Source organism: Lutzomyia longipalpis, chromosome 3, assembly GCF_024334085.1.
Source record: "Lutzomyia longipalpis isolate SR_M1_2022 chromosome 3, ASM2433408v1".
In the NCBI taxonomy this organism is placed as follows: Eukaryota; Metazoa; Arthropoda; class Insecta; order Diptera; family Psychodidae; genus Lutzomyia; species Lutzomyia longipalpis.
Window position 1 is genome coordinate 7,027,031 of NC_074709.1, and position 16,194 is coordinate 7,043,224.

General features: G+C 39.4%; 5 protein-coding genes across 8 annotated transcripts in view; 3 read left to right on the plus strand and 2 right to left on the minus strand.

The window, feature by feature from the left end:
• LOC129791733 (uncharacterized) overlaps positions 1-3,494 on the plus strand; it is a 43,267-nt gene extending 39,773 nt beyond the window's left edge. For 3 of the 4 annotated variants that reach the window (XM_055830069.1, XM_055830070.1, XM_055830071.1), the window contains one exon: positions 175-3,494. In XM_055830069.1, the coding sequence (XP_055686044.1) occupies positions 175-1,877 (1,703 nt within the window). In that variant the 3' untranslated portion in view covers positions 1,878-3,494. The remainder of the gene's footprint in view (positions 1-174) is intronic. The other variant, XM_055830068.1, reaches the window with a different exon arrangement.
• Positions 3,495-3,898: 404 nt separating this feature from the next.
• LOC129791734 (ATP synthase subunit alpha, mitochondrial) lies at positions 3,899-7,156 on the plus strand. The gene is made up of 4 exons (XM_055830072.1): positions 3,899-4,084; positions 4,686-5,499; positions 6,030-6,592; positions 6,664-7,156. Exons 1-4 carry the CDS (start codon positions 4,019-4,021, stop codon positions 6,871-6,873), a joined length of 1,653 nt encoding a protein of 550 aa, XP_055686047.1. The 5' UTR covers positions 3,899-4,018; the 3' UTR covers positions 6,874-7,156.
• Positions 7,157-8,688: 1,532 nt separating this feature from the next.
• Positions 8,689-10,657, minus strand: LOC129791735 (transmembrane protein 161B). The gene is made up of 3 exons (XM_055830073.1): positions 10,506-10,657; positions 10,015-10,395; positions 8,689-9,941 (listed from the first exon to the last, which is right to left on the minus strand). Exons 1-3 carry the CDS (start codon positions 10,506-10,508, stop codon positions 8,841-8,843), a joined length of 1,485 nt encoding a protein of 494 aa, XP_055686048.1. The 5' UTR covers positions 10,509-10,657; the 3' UTR covers positions 8,689-8,840.
• Positions 10,658-10,663: 6 nt separating this feature from the next.
• On the plus strand, positions 10,664-14,040 carry LOC129791736 (adenylate kinase). Its single transcript, XM_055830074.1, has 5 exons — positions 10,664-10,721; positions 10,893-10,999; positions 11,232-11,468; positions 13,236-13,403; positions 13,525-14,040. The coding sequence occupies exons 2-5, from the start codon at positions 10,901-10,903 to the stop codon at positions 13,744-13,746; spliced, it is 726 nt and encodes a 241-aa protein (XP_055686049.1). The 5' UTR covers positions 10,664-10,721; positions 10,893-10,900; the 3' UTR covers positions 13,747-14,040.
• A 1,586-nt stretch (positions 14,041-15,626) lies between these two features.
• On the minus strand, positions 15,627-16,189 carry LOC129791738 (uncharacterized). Its single transcript, XM_055830075.1, has 2 exons — positions 15,854-16,189; positions 15,627-15,782 (listed from the first exon to the last, which is right to left on the minus strand). Exons 1-2 carry the CDS (start codon positions 16,076-16,078, stop codon positions 15,684-15,686), a joined length of 324 nt encoding a protein of 107 aa, XP_055686050.1. The 5' UTR covers positions 16,079-16,189; the 3' UTR covers positions 15,627-15,683.
• Between the last annotated feature and the right edge of the window lie 5 nt (positions 16,190-16,194).

Consider the following 16,194-nt stretch of genomic DNA (forward strand, 5'->3'; position numbering starts at 1 on the left):
ATTCGATCAAATCATTTTCATTGGCTACCTCTTGGTCACAGGAGGAGGAGTTTCGATGTAAAGTTTATTTGAACAGAGAAAAGCTTTTTTTTTTCAAAGTTTAACGACTTTATCAACCTCATGAGAAGTTTTAATGATTCCTCAATGAATAATAATAATCTTCTGCACTTTCAGACGCCGACGAATCCAAGTCTCGCCTTCAGGAGCACGAGGCTGCCAAATGTTTGCTCTCATTGGCCATGACTGTGGGTGCATCGGAGTCAACCATTGAGACGTGCACGATGAAGTCTCCGCAGCATCCATCTCCTGAACCAACGCAGCGGCGTGTTATCACATTCAATTCACCGCCGGCGATATTTGACTTCCCGCGCCTCGAGCAGTACTACGCGAATCCCAACATCCACAAAGTCTCCGTTCCGGGTGGGTTTGAGTACGACGACGCTGGGAATATGCCGATGGATCTCACGAAACCACGCGAAATGACTGCCACGAAGATGGCGGAGGTGGTTACAACGATGGAGCCGGCCAGCTTCCTTGTTTCCCTCGTTTCGATTACGGATAAAATTCCCGCCACTCCCGTGGGTGGGGCTCCGGGGGAGATTGATGGGAATAAATTGCTGCAGGAATACCTCACGGAGAGGGCGCTGCAGGGATCGAAGATGAAGCAATGCCAGAAGAATTCCGAAGCACTCAGCAATGGGAATGTTGTTGCCTTTGTAGCCAATGCCGCTCTGGGGAGTCCGGCGAAGGATGCTAAGGTGGAAGGGGTGGAGAAGACAACGACAAGTATGGAGACCCTCGCGGAGATTGCGGCAAGTAGCAAGAAGATCGATGTGGCCAAGAATGCTGCAAACTTCCCCCTGAGAACGTCCAATGATGTGGCAAAGAATGTTGCTTCGGAATACCTGAAGATGGCTTCGAAGAGTAAGCTGCTCTTCCCGAAGGGTGATGAGGGCTTCGAGAGTGGTGGAGCAGATGTTCCGGAAGTCCCACAGGCACCACCTGCACCCCAGGAAACGGGTGTTCCCGTCAATGCGGGCAAAATTGCGGGGATTTTGGCCCGGACAGTGGTTGTGGGGGAGAATGGACGTGTAACGCCGGAATTCCCAGCGGGGTCCTTCTCCCCGGGACGCAGATTAACACGCATCCACGAAGATGGGCGATCAGTGTGTGAGATTTGCAATAAGACCTTCCAGAAGCCGTCGCAGCTTCATCTGCACTTCAACATTCACTTCCTGGAGCGGAAGTATCGCTGTGAACCGTGTGCTGTGAGCTTCCGCACGCAGGGGCATCTGCGGAAGCACGAACGGAGCGATGGGCACAACAACAAAGTGTCGCGAACGTCGACTTTTGGTGTTCCAACAACAACCAATCCGCGCCCATTCAAATGCAGCGACTGCAAAGTTGCCTTCCGCATTCATGGGCACCTCGCCAAGCATCTTCGCTCCAAGATGCACGTCCTCCGGCTCGAATGTCACGGGAAGTTGCCCTTTGGGACGTATGCGGAGATCGAGAGGGCCGGCATGAGTCTCACGGACATTGATACGACTGATTGTGAGAATTCCCTGGCAAGTCTCAAAGCTCTAGCGCAGAAGCTGCACGAGAGTGATCCCACCAAGCTGTCGCAGTGGAATACACCCAATAATCGGGCAGGAAGTGGCGGAGAAGCTGGGGATTCGGACACCGATGAGGGAGACGAAGGGAGTCCGGATGATTCTCTCAGTGGCAATGAGAACTCCACACTGCCCGGGAATACCATTGAGAGTGGGCTGCCCGAGGGTGTGCCAATGAAGCGGAAACCTCCGGATGATTTGGGCACATCCGCAGGGGATGTTCTACCAGAGAAAAGACTTAAAAGTGCATCGCTGGACACGTAGTGCCAAATTTTTGGAGTCTCCATGAGAAAGGTACAGTGAGGGCAAAGAAAATAGAGCCACTTTTTTTATTTCTTCAAAAATTTTATTTCTTTTATTATTTTAAATATTTTTTTTAAATGAAATTTTTTTTAAATTAATTTCCAGAACATCTGTTTAGTTTTCAAGAAAATTATTAATTTGAAATATGTTTAGACGAGATTTTGGTCTAATCCTTCCGGGTATTTTTTTAACACTTGAAGGACACGAATTTCTAACCTCAAACTTTGTGCCTAATTTTCTATTAGAAAGAAAACGTTTTTCTGATAATTTTTTAATTAACTTTTCATATTTCGACGCTCCCGAAGATTATGAACCATACTCCTTATACAACACTCTTGTATGTTTTTTTTTTGGATTTTTTAAGTAATTTCGTAAAACAAAATTGTTTCAAAATACTGAAAATTTTTATTTAATTTTCGCAATTCAACTCCGGAATTTGCCACCAAATCTTCCGGAACAAAATAAAATGATGATTTTATGAAAATTCAAAGATAAATCTAATTATTTTTGCAAGATTTTTCTCTTAATTCAATGGGAATCTAGAATAATCCTAGATTTCTAATAAAATAAACCCGGATTTGGACGAAAAAACAATCTTTCCAGGAAAATTAATGAAAAATAACCAATTTTCCGTTTTTTTTAATAAACAATTCACTCGTATGAAGCTCTATTTATTTGGCTCTCATTTGACAATTTCTTCTGCGGAGATTCATAAAAAAAGGATTTAGGGATTAACAAAAGAAAAACAATGAGAAATGCACTGTGAGACAATGTTATTTCTTTGCCTCCTTCTTTGTTCAGAAACTCGTGATAGTGTTTTTTTTTTAATTAAAATTTTTCATTTAAAATTAATGTCTTTTGCAACTTACAAAAACTCTTTTTTACATGAAAAGAATTTTTTTTCCAATTTGTTAGGAAAGAAAAACTCCCAACATGGAGGTTTAGCATGAAAAATGTGGAAATTGCGTGCTTTGGTATTTGATAGCTTTAATGAAAAATATCCTTTGCGTTTCAAATCGTTGAATTAATGATATTTTTTGCCTTTCATTTCCTTTTGAATATCCTCTTATTTTCTTTATATTATTTTGTAGTGCAATGTTGGAATTTTCCTTAAGGAAAAGATACAAAATACAAAAAATCCCTTTTTCTTTCATTTTGATTTATTTGAAAAGAAAAAAAACGAAGGGGGAAGGATAAAAAAATATGAAGAAAAATATCAATTAAGACATATTCAAGGAAATAAAAATTTAGAGAGAAAAAAAAATGAAATAAAAAGCCACAGAGGAAATTTTTTGAGAAAATATTTCTACTCTATATTTAAATTATAAAAAAAAATGTAGTGTTGTATTTTTATATATATTAAAATATAAGAGAAATGTGAGCAAGGAATTAAAAAAAAATGAAGAAATAGAGAAAATAACGATAATTAAAAAAAAAAGTATAAGAAACAATGTAAAAGATATTCTTACCTTAATTATATATATGTATACAAGTTAAAATTTATATATTAAGCATATCAATATTATTTTATTTCGTAATGTCTTCCATTAAAATGATTTTTTTTCCATAAAAAAAAAATTTGGGAGTTTTTATTGCCATCACTGTGTTTTCTTCCTTTTGTTGCTTTTGTTCTTTTCTTCAAGTCTTAAAGGGATTCATGTGGAAGTGAGAGGTAAGATATTGAATTATGTGAGAGAGAATGAGAAAGGAAACTTAAGGGCTGAATTTTCTTTCGCTTTTCTTAAATTCTGAGACAATTTTCTCAGATTTTCTTTATAAAATTAATTTCTCTACAAAATTTCGGATTTCTCTCATCAAATAATTCGTAATTTTTCGTATTTTTCATGAAAATTAGGATTTTCCGCAATGAAACATTGAAATAAGAAAGAAGTGAAGACTTTTCCAACGAAACCAGAGATTTTTTTCCACTTTTGCGTTATTCAGTGAGGAAAAAACCGCAGACATGTCTTAAGAAATTCATCCCGTTTGTCTTGAGAGACATTTTCGTGGGTTTCACTCATTGCGACAGCAGCGCCACAGTGAATTTTCACAGAAAGTTTCCCCCGTGTGTTGAGTGTGTTAGATAAAAGGAAAAACGCAAAATGTCGCTCCTCTCAGCGAGATTAGCTGCCTCTGTGGCACGCAACCTGCCCAGGACATCCTCTCAGGTGAGATAATGATAAAAATTTCCCCCGGGAAGGAATATTTTCTCGCGAAAATCCCCATCAAAAAGATTCGCCTCCATTTGGACGACTTCCACGTTCCTCCCTCTGAATTCCAACAAGAAATCTCCCGGAAAAACCCCTCAAATTACCCGGAAAATGTCCTGAAAGTTGTTCAATTGTTGTTAGGGAGTTGCTGGGAAGGGATTAAGGGGGGAAAATTGAGTAAAAATACCGGAAAATTCGCAAAAAATTGTGAATCCGGTTATGCAATTTTCACTGACGGATGGTCACGTTACATAACCACGGGAGCCGCGGGAGCATAATCATGCTACGGGGGCTCATTGCCGGGGGCCAAACACCCAGCAAGGGGGGCGAAAAAGGGGAGAAATGGGGCGCTTTGTGGGAAATTGGGGTGATTATGTAATTCTCCTGAATCGATGGTCGAATTTTGTGCTAAAAGTCAAGGCCGGTGCACTTTGCTAAATGCTCGCAAAGAACTTTTTTTTTGCATCTAAATATTTTTTCTTTAGTTTTTGAATCTTTTTTGAATTAAGGAAAGGGGTCAAAGGTTTTCTAGAGTTTCTTTTTCTTCTCATCGTGACAGGTTGCCAAGATCCTGTACCCAGCTACTTCCCTGGCCGCACGGAAATTCCACGTTTCCAGCCAGCGGAATGCCGAGATCTCGGCAATTCTCGAGGAGCGCATCCTGGGTGCCGCCCCGAAGGCTGATCTGGACGAAACGGGACGCGTGCTGAGCATTGGAGACGGTATTGCGCGTGTGTACGGTCTGAAGAACATCCAGGCCGATGAGATGGTGGAATTCTCATCCGGTCTCAAGGGGATGGCCCTCAATTTGGAGCCCGACAACGTGGGTGTTGTGGTGTTCGGTAATGACAAGCTCATCAAGGAGGGTGACATCGTGAAGCGTACCGGTGCCATTGTGGACGTTCCCGTGGGTGAGGAGCTCCTTGGGCGCGTTGTTGATGCCCTGGGTAATCCCATTGACGGCAAAGGTGCCATTACGTCCAAGACACGCTTCCGTGTGGGTATCAAAGCTCCCGGAATCATTCCACGTATCTCCGTGCGCGAGCCCATGCAGACCGGCATAAAGGCCGTGGATTCCCTCGTACCCATTGGCCGTGGGCAGCGTGAGTTGATCATTGGTGATCGTCAGACCGGTAAGACCTCCCTTGCCATTGATACCATCATCAATCAGAAGCGCTTCAACGATGGCCAGGATGAGACGAAGAAGCTGTACTGCATCTACGTCGCCATTGGCCAGAAGAGGTCCACTGTGGCACAAATTGTCAAGCGTCTCACCGACACTGGGGCCATGAACTATTCCATCATTGTCTCTGCCACGGCTTCCGATGCTGCCCCACTGCAGTACTTGGCTCCCTATTCTGGATGTGCTATGGGTAAGTTATCTTGGGGTTCTCAAGCCCTTAGAATCATTGGCAGTTGGTGCAGAAGGTGAAGGAAGACGTAACTGCTGTAGAAATTCCTATCTTTATACGATATTTGCTGTTGCAAGAAGTGTTTTGTCCTGAAGGATATCTCACGGAGTCCCGGAAAAGCTCAAGGAATGTCACAGGACATCTGGAGGGACAATGTTGTGACGTTCCAAACGGGAATTCTATTGGAAAACGTCAAATATTCCATTGTGGTGAATTTCACCTCAAAGGGGCATTTCATTCGCATATTCACCACTGAACTGCACATAACCTATATTTTCATCCCTTTCGTATTTTGTTTTGTTTTATTGGTTTGTCCAATATTTATCCGGATATCTAACCTAACATTTTTACCATTACATTCAATGGGGATGAATGAGACAGAAAATCAAAGTTGTACTGAATTTATGTGAATATCAGGAAAAAACTGGCGTCTGGCGATTATCGGAAGAAAAAATTCTTCCCTGTCTTATCGCGCCGATTTCCCTTCACAGGTGAATTCTTCCGTGACAACGGAAAGCACGCCCTCATCATCTATGACGATCTTTCGAAGCAGGCTGTTGCCTATCGTCAAATGTCTCTGCTGCTGCGTCGTCCACCAGGTCGTGAGGCCTACCCCGGTGACGTGTTCTACCTCCATTCGCGTCTCCTTGAGCGTGCAGCCAAGATGAGCCCAGCCATGGGTGGTGGTTCCCTCACTGCATTGCCAGTCATTGAGACCCAGGCTGGTGATGTGTCCGCCTACATCCCAACCAATGTCATCTCCATCACCGACGGGCAGATCTTCTTGGAAACTGAGCTCTTCTACAAGGGTATCCGACCTGCCATCAATGTGGGTTTGTCCGTATCCCGTGTGGGTTCAGCTGCCCAAACTAAGGCCATGAAGCAAGTGGCTGGCTCCATGAAGCTCGAATTGGCGCAGTACCGTGAAGTGGCTGCTTTTGCGCAGTTCGGCTCTGATTTGGATGCTGCCACACAGCAGCTCCTCAATCGTGGTGTTCGTCTTACGGAGCTCCTCAAGCAGGGACAGTATGTGCCCATGGCTATTGAAGAGCAGGTAATTACTGCAAAAAAACAAAACCAATTTGACAGATTTTGATTAAAAAAAAAAACAAAAATCTTTGACAGGTTGCTGTCATCTATTGCGGTGTCCGAGGGCATTTGGACAAGATGGACCCACAGAAGATTACGAAATTCGAGAAGGAATTCACGGAGCACGTGAAGAGCAATGAGAAGGCACTCCTGCAGCAAATTGCCACCGATGGTAAGATTACGGAGCAAACTGATGCTAAGCTCAAGGAGATTGTCACGAAATTCTTGGCCACATTCACGGGCTAAAATGGGGAAGTTGCGTCTCTGTGCCCACAAATTCTTAAAGCCTCCCCTTCCCCCCAACATTTACCTTTAAAATAAAAGGAAAAAAAATTAATAAAGATTTCAAGAGAATTATTAAAAGAAAAAAGAAATAGAAAATAAACGAGAGAAAAGTAGTTAAAAAAAAAATAAAAGAAGAGAGAATTTCACGCAGACACCATGTGAATGCATCGGATTCGATCGAAGATGTGAGACGAATGATGTGCGAAAGGAAGTCTAAATAAATAAAAAAAAAGGTTAAAAATTATTTTTTTGTCTTTTATTTCGTCGTTTTTTTTTTAAATGTGGTTTTGATTCTGTGAAAAAAGTTCTTGAAATAGGGGTAAATTCTGATATGTACAAATCTTTTCTTTCCTGGCAATTCGTCAGATTTTTGGTATTCTGGGAAAAATCCGAAAAATCTTATAAGATTTTGACATTTTCTTTTATTCTTTAAACGGGTTTCTGAAAGAAAATTACTTTTCCAGGGCTCTGTTAAGTTCGTTCTGTTTTCTAGAAAAGTTTTCAGTTGTTAAAAGAAAGAAAAGATTTTTATCAGAATTTACCCCATTATCTTGAATCTTCATAAAAATCAAGAAATTGATAACTTTCAAAGAAAGTTCTTACAATGAAATGAAAAAAAAAGGAATTTTTAGGTTATGTATTTCTCTAAAGATGAAGAAATTAAAAAAAAAAAACTTAAGTTCTTAATAAAGAACTAATCTTAATTGTTCATTTTATCACTTTATGACTGTGGACTTGACGGCCATGTGACTAAAAACTAAATTTGATTTGTTGAAAGAAACTTAACTTTTCAATTTTCTTGATTGTCTGAAAAATGATAATCAAGATTCTTAATTAAAATATGGACGACAAAAAATCAAAACGTTTCTAAAACTTGCAGAATGTTTAAAATTCTTTTTTTTAGAATATTTTTAAATTATGAGAACTTTTCTAAGGACCAAGAAAACTTAAAAACCGTGATTTTGAACAAAAATCTTGATTTTGAAAAAAAAAATCAAAACAAACCAAGATTAAGTTTTGAGCAGAATTTTGAAATGTTTCTTGGTTTTAGACGTTAAAGAAAATTAGATTTCTTGCTGCAGATTTTTTAAGTTTTAAAAATGAAGCTATATACAAGAAAGAATTGCAGAAGTTTTGAAAATTCTTCAATTTAGTAAAACAATTAAAAATAAATTGTTTTCAAACTTATTTGACTATTATTTTAATTATTTTGTTTAGAAGGTTTAGAATTAATTCAAAGAAAATTACACTATAACTTCTCTTTTAAACCTTAAAAAATCAAGGAACGTTTTAAGGGACTTGTAAGACTTAAAAGACAACAAATCAGGTAAAAGGAAGTAAATTAAGGTTATGAATTTCAGGAATTTCAGGTAACAAAGACCTTAGTTAGAATTTGACGTTCTTTGAATTTTTATCCAAAGAAAATTTCAAGAGAAATGAAAGTTTTAAATTAAACTGATTTTAATTTGAAAATTTCAAGTTTTTCTTAATTTCAGAATAAAGTCCAAGTTCTCAGATTAAGCTTCTTTTAATTTTTTACGAACATCAAATAAAAAATACTTTCAAAATCTTGGAATAAGAATACGAAATCTTGTTTTCTTCATGATTTTGATTAATTTTTCTTTAGAATTTCAGCCAATGATGCCTCAGAGAACGAATCTAGATAAAATTTTAATGAATCTAAGAGAAAAAAATGCCCTATACGCCCCAGTCTCTCCTATTTGGAACCTCTATCACAGGGAATTCTTCTGAAAAAAAATTCAATAAAAATCTTAATTTTCTCGTCAAAATTTTTCTATTTTCTAAAGTTTTTTTTCTTTCATATTAACAACATTCCGGGGTGGGGATTGAAAAGCATTGCAAAATGTTCCTTCTGTGGCTTTACTGGTTGACTGACTGACCAGTCTGCCCTGAAGAGGAGGAAAAGTTTAATTCTTATCAAAGTATGATTGATAGATCATGCCGAGGGATGTGGCTGCAAACCAGGCAAAGCAACTCCACCACGTGGCGAAGCCAAAGAGTCCCCGGTAGACATCCTCATTGAAGACATTCTTCAAGCTGCGCAGGGAGAGCTGAATAGCCCGGGCGGATGAGAGGATTCCCTCTGATTCGTCGTCCACAGCAGTTTCCGGGAGGATTTCTTCAGCGGGGCATTCAGCTGTGTCTGGAGGTGCGCGGAAGAGGGATGACCAGCGGTAGCCGCCCATTGTTTTGTACATGAGCGCCAGGTAGAGGCACATAATCACCGGAGCCACGTACTGCACCGTCACGACGCAGAGGTAGTAGAAGATGGAGGCGATCTTCCGTTGCAGCTCAACATTCGTTATGCGTCCCACCTCCTTCTTTTGCTCCTCCACACGCTGATGGGCGAGATTGAGGTATGCCTGGAGGTAGAAGGGCATCAGCGCGAAGCGGAGGACCACGACGACGATGACGAGGATGAGACGGGCTGTTTCGAAGGCATGCGGGGTCATGAGGGGCGCCTCGAGGCCACGGAAGACGCGTTCAGTGAGATAATCCCGACTTATGGGCTTCACCCACATAATGACGAGAATGAAAGGAAGGGCAAAGTTGACATTGAGCAGGATCTGCAGCGTGCGCTTCTCCTGGCAGTACTTGAGGAGATCCCAGTGCATACGTGCCGTACGGAGTCCGGGGAAGGTGAAAACAGCCCCCAGGAGGCCACACATGACGGCAATGCAGAACTTGACGATAATCTTCGAAGCTGGCCCACTGGAGGCAATGCCCTGAGATTCCAGGAACACCGAGGCGCTCTCATTGAAGACACGATATGCCCGATCGAGACCCACCTCCAGCGTTCCTTCGTCCACAATTAGCACCATCATGGCAACAAGGAGGTACGAGAATCCCGTCACAATGCACGTTGAGCGCTCCCCAATGGACTCCTCACTCCGGAAGTATTGAACTGTCAGCGAAACAAGCAGCCGGAAGGCGAAAAAGATGACAAGGAGGCACCACATCATACTCAAATTCACCTCATCCTTCGGTGGGATGAAGTAGCCAATGATCTGGAAGGGAAAGAAGATGAATTTCAAAACAAATCCAGAAAGTTTCCGGAAGATTTCTTTTTAACTCCCTCACCTCTGACATGGTGTAAACAATTGCAGAATACAAGCTAAAGTCCACCAGCCACTGGTACTCTGTGTAGTACCGGAGATGAACAACATCAGACGGCAGGATCTTGGCTGTTTCCAGCTGCAGATTGAGATTTTGCGGTACGTGAAAGGTGGAGCTTTTGTCATCACCAGCGGCGCCTCCATTTCGCGCATTTTGCCCCTTGCCACCCTTCCCCTTGCCCCGGGGCACCCCGGCGAGACTCTTCAGCTCCGTATCGGACGGATGGAGGTACCGGATGAGTCCGGTTGAGCAGAGAATCCACTTTGCAAGGGAAAAATGTGGACTTAGCTTCTGCATCACACTCACCATCACCAGCGTGATGACCAGTTGAGCTCCAAGGAGCGCCTTAAAATAAATTTGACCCCCATAAATTTCCGGATAACCTCAAATTTCTTCCCAAGAAAAAAAATCTGGGAACATGGAATTTCCACAATGTTTAACAATTTTTCACTCACCATTTGTTTTTCTGACTAGTTTTCTTGCTTTTCTGGGTGGAAAATTAAAACATTTTCACGGGTTTTTGCAAATTTTCCGGGGATTATGAAAAAATTCCAGAAAATATTTTTATTTTTAACCCATCCACCATTTAGGTGTGTCACAGAAAGAATGACGAAGTTTCCGCGGAGATTTTCCGCAAGCACGAGTTTCGTTCCGGCAGAGGAAGAAAAAAGGTGAGCTGGCGATTAAATCTCAATTTATGCATTTACAAAAGTAATTTCGAGGGAAAGGGACTCAAAATTACTTCCGTGGCTCTTCTGAGAATCCCCCACCAGAGTCACTAACAGAGCATTCCTTGGATTGAATTTGTGGGTGAAAGTAACATCTCTGTGCCACCTTTGCAGGTTATACGATGGCACCGCAGGCAGCTCCTGCTTTTAAGCATGAAGCAGAAGGGATGGGTATCAATGCCATCCTCCTGGGACCTCCAGGATCAGGCAAGGGAACTCAGGTATGTCCCGCAGACGGAAAAAAAATCCTACAGAATCCTCCAAGAAAGTTCAAAGATGTTGCATGTTCAGGAAGTTACGGGATTCAGAGGATTCCTATCTCGGAGAAGGAATGTTCAGCATGCAATCCCTTCTAATTTGTGTCCCAACTGCAACCTTTGACCTTGACCGCGTACCCTCAATTCAACCCACTCACGCACGAGTGATTATGTAATTTTCTCTCTTTACCCGCAGGCCCCACTGCTGAAGGAGAAATTCTGCGTCTGCCACCTGTCCACGGGGGACATGCTGCGGGCAGAAATATCCTCAGGCAGCAAATTGGGGGCTGAGGTGAAGAAGATCATGGATGAGGGGAAGCTCGTGTCGGATGATCTCGTGGTGGATATGATTGACAGCAATCTAGATAAACCCGAATGCCGGAATGGGTTCCTTTTGGATGGATTCCCACGGACTGTGGTGCAAGCGGAAAAGGTAAGAAAAACTTCCAGGAATTTTTCTTAGAAATCTTAAAAAGAATATTTTTGTGAGAATTTTGAGAGGAATTATCAAAATTATTGGATTGTTGTGTGGTTACAGGGATGTTCAAAATAAGTGTTTTGATGAGATTTTTTATTCTGAAATTTTTTAAAATTAAGATTGCAGGCATAAGATGTATGAGATTTAAAGAAATTAAACTTCTATTATTTATTTATTTTTTTTTTATTAAAAATAAAGTTTTTCAAGTTAGGATAGTTTTGTTGGGAGTTCAAATAGATACTTTACCTGATTTTTATCGTTTTACGACAATTTATAGGGGTAACTGGGGTAAAATGGTGAATGTGAAAAAAAAATAATATCCAAGAAGTAGTGGGGGCTAATCTGTCTAGTTTTGTCAGTAGCTGCACTTTATTGATCCAATATTTTGGCAATTTCTTAAATTTAACGTTTTTTTTATTTTTTGTATTTCTTTTATTAAAAAAAAGTTTTAACTAGTACACAAATCTCTCATTTTCAATGGATATTACAATGCCTTTTTAAAATAATTTCATTAAATTATGATTAGCGAACTAAAAACGCAATTCACCATTTTACTCCAGGATTGGGGCAAAATGGTTGTCATGGGAAATCTCAAATATTTTCAGGGAACTCAGGAAAAATTATCTCCCAAAAATTCACCGTTTTACCCCAGATTCTCCCCAGATTATTCAGAAAAAGCATATGCTGCAAAACACAAAAATCATATTTAGAATTTATTAAAATAACTGTGCAGTGGAGACATGCCTTCTTGTAGGACTATAGAAAGATTGTTACAGTTTACAGTTAGTTGCGATTCGATCGAGACGACGGGAAATTAACGTTAAATTAAGTCTAAGATTTTTACAAACAGAAGATTTTTAAAACACAATTTTTTCCATTTTTTTCAATTTTTCTAAGAAGCTTGAGAATCAATCGTACAATGCATGATGCATATGATGCATGGAATAAATTAAAAACAATACCGCACGCAGCATAATACAAATTGCTCACATTTGCCCGGGAATTGGGGCTGTTTTTGCAGCATAAAACGGTTGCTGTGTATGATCGACGCTCTTATGCACAAAAGAATTTCAATTAGTCCATGGAAAACTATTCTAAATTGCCGAAAATCAAAGAATTATATTTTTATCATTAAAAAAAATTGATTATTTTTCAAGATTTTCGCAGCTGAAGCAAATATTTTGAACATCCCTGTAGAAACAAGGCTTAAATAAATAAATTCATCAATAAATTATTTATTAATCATAGTTTCTACCTCCATTTAGCATAAATATCATAAAAACACATTATCTTTGTTATGTTTGCCGTCATTTTATTATTTTTATCGCTTTTGGTATTGATTTCCAATCAAGCTGAATGAGATAAATAAAGTCTCTCTACTCTTATCTCATTACGTGATTATAATTGAATTATCCGCGTGATATTTTCGACTAAATATTAAAGAGAAAGAGAGAGATTAAAGCATTTAATCAGCGTGGAAAGCATTTCTCTCTGCATGGAAGATTTTGGAGGGTTTTCCCGGGAAAGCGGGGGAGAGAATTGTTTGCGTGAGAGCTCAAGATTCATTGATAAAAATCGTCAGTGTTTGTACTGATAAGAAGAGAGTTATGCAAGCAAAAGTAATTTAATGCCGAAGAAGGAATAATAAAAGCAGAAATTGATTGATTTTCACTTTGCGCAATAACATTAATTCCTCTTTATTTTTTAACGTTTTTTTGTCAGCTCGACACGCTGCTGGAGAAGCGAAATACCAGCCTGGATGCGGTGGTGGAGTTTGGCATTGACGACAGTCTCCTCGTGAGGCGGATCACGGGACGATTAATCCATCCGGAGAGTGGACGTTCTTATCATGAGGAGTTTCATCCGCCAAAATCCCCCATGAAAGACGATGTGAGTTGTTTCTTTTTTTTCTTTAATTTTTTTGTTCTTGTCTTGAGAGAGAGAGAGATTTAGGGCATGCGAGGATTAAGAGAGGATTTTATAAATAATTTTTTTGGTTGCTGTGAATTAGATTACGGGAGAGCGCCTCATCCGACGTAGCGATGACAATGCGGAGGCACTGAAGAAGCGCCTCGAGGCCTATCACAAGCAAACCCGCCCACTTACGGATTACTACGCCCTAAGGGGGCTCCACTTCCGTGTGGATGCTTCCAAGAAGGCTTCCGAAGTGTTTGAGAACATCGACAGTATCTTCCTGAAGCAACGTACATCGCGACTGAGGGCGCGCATTTAAAAGTTCGCGAAAAATGTTGCTTCAGGTGGGGAAAAGCTTGCCGTGGGAAATCAGCCACAACTGGTAATAAAAAAAAAACAATTGGAAAATAAAATAGCAACGAGGCACAAAAGAGATAATAAAATAAAACAAAACAATCTCCATTCCGCAAAAAAAGAAGAACTTATGGATAGAAAACTCTCAAGCATATCAGCCAGCACAGCCAGAGAAAACCCCCCGAAGAGAGATTCCTCTCAAATCAAAAAGATTGTAAGAAAAAAAGTAAAGAGAAAATATATTGAGAGAAATGTTGAAGATTTGTTTTTTTAATTGAATATTCAAAGAAATCTTTTTCGTTGTCTTTGCGTTTTGTTGATGAAACTTTGACCCTTTTGACCTCATTCTCGGTGAAAAAGCTCCATTGAATTTCCGTGCGCAGGGTATGCTTCTATGAATGAAAACCTTGACCTCCAAAGGAAATGATTAGGTTTGTCTCTTCGTGCCCAAGATGCGTGGAAAGCGACTCTGAGAGATTTTCTTCAATGGGAATTAACATGCAACAATACTTTTTATTGTTTTGTAGCTCTTTAGCTGATTTGACGGGAAATTAAAAGGAAAATTGCTAGTTTCAGCATAGAATTGTTAGTTTCGTCTGCAAGGAGTAAGAGATGATGGATAAATTTGGAATAGGTCATGTAGCAGAGGGAATTTTACATTCTAATTTACTAGAAAGGTTTTGGATAAGGCAATAAGTTGGTAATTATTGATATTTTATCGATTAAAAAATCCTAAGAGGCGGTAAAATTGTTTAATTAACACAATTAACAAGAAAAGCAATTTTTTTTATTAAAAAAAAAAGTTTCTTTATAAGAAACTTTCATTTGGGGACAGATTTGACCTCATTCCACTCTTGTAATTTGTTCTTTCAATTCTTTTTATGAAATATTCTGTAAATAAAAATTTTCTGTGTATGACATAAGAACGAAAATTGCCCGGAAATTGCATGATTGACCGAGGATTGAGCATAAATTGATACAAATTTTACACAGCAATAGATGATCAATAGTTAATCAATCCATGATCAATTTTGATTGAGATAAAATTGACTCAATATGGATTGATTAATAATAAAGCATAAATTGACCAATTGATTGATAAAAAAAATTGAAGAACAATAATTGATCAATTCACGATTTTTTTTGATAAATAATTGAGTCGTATCAATCAATAGTAATAGTATCAATATTGAGTCCATGTAAGTCCACATAGATGATCAATGATTGACCAATCGATTGACTGATTCAATTGATTTATCAATTATTGATCAATCATTGATTTAATCGTAATTGAGCCTTTATTGGCTCAAGCATTTATTTACTGAGAAGATTTTCTGTGAATTGTTCTTCGAAAATTGTTTGACCGATGATTGAGCATAATTTGATAAATATTTTGAAGAAATTTATGGTCAAAAATTGATCAATTGAAATTGATTCAGACGGTCAAAATTGATTGCTCGTCAATTGAGCATAAATTGATCAACTGATTGATAAAACTTTTGAAGAATGTTGGGTCAATAGTTGATCAATCTATGATCAAAAATTGATTGAGTAAAAACTGAATCAATATTTATGTTATCAACATTGGGCCAATGTTGGTCCACGCCAAGGATTAATTATTGAACAATTATAATTGACCTGAGATTGATCAATTATTTATTGATTATTGATCAATCTTTGATCAATCTGATTTACTCAATCATGATTGAACATTTGTTGGCTCAATCTGGGTAATTAAACTTTTTGATCAAGAATTATATTTTCTTGGCAATTTTAAGGTAAAACTTGGTCTAAAAATCATTTAATTCCCGATCTTAAAAAATAAACTCTTTGAATTTCTTCTGGTGGGATTTTATTGGTTAAATAACTCCACTATAAATCCATAAGTAATTTCATCACTTGTTAAGATTTTCTCACAGCAAAGGGCATTGGACATCGTTCCTGGTATGCCATCACATCTCTACACTCCTGGGAATTAGTCCAGAGACTTTCAGGGCATTTCTGCGAGGGGAAAATTATTTTTTTCTTTTGCTTTTAGGAAGAAATTTAATGACAGCGGAATGCCGCCTTACCTGGAAAAGGTAGGAATGGAGGCATCCCATGAGGTACCCCGCCATTGGGTTGCAGAACTTCCTGCCGGATTGGGTGGGTGGCATATTGGCAATGGCTCGGAATCCGGGTAGTTTGCTGTGCGTATCACGCACGCAATGCTCCAAAGCATCCACCAGCGTGTCATTCCAGGCAGCGTTGTACTGAACTCTGTCTGTGAAGTACTTTGAGATGTCCGTCATGTCCATACCACCGGGTTCCAAGTTAATTTCCGTTGCATTGAAGGCACATTCAAAAATGCACTGAAAAAAAATTTCCTGCAAAATTTGGCGGTTAAATTTTGAAATGCTTCCTTACACCTCCA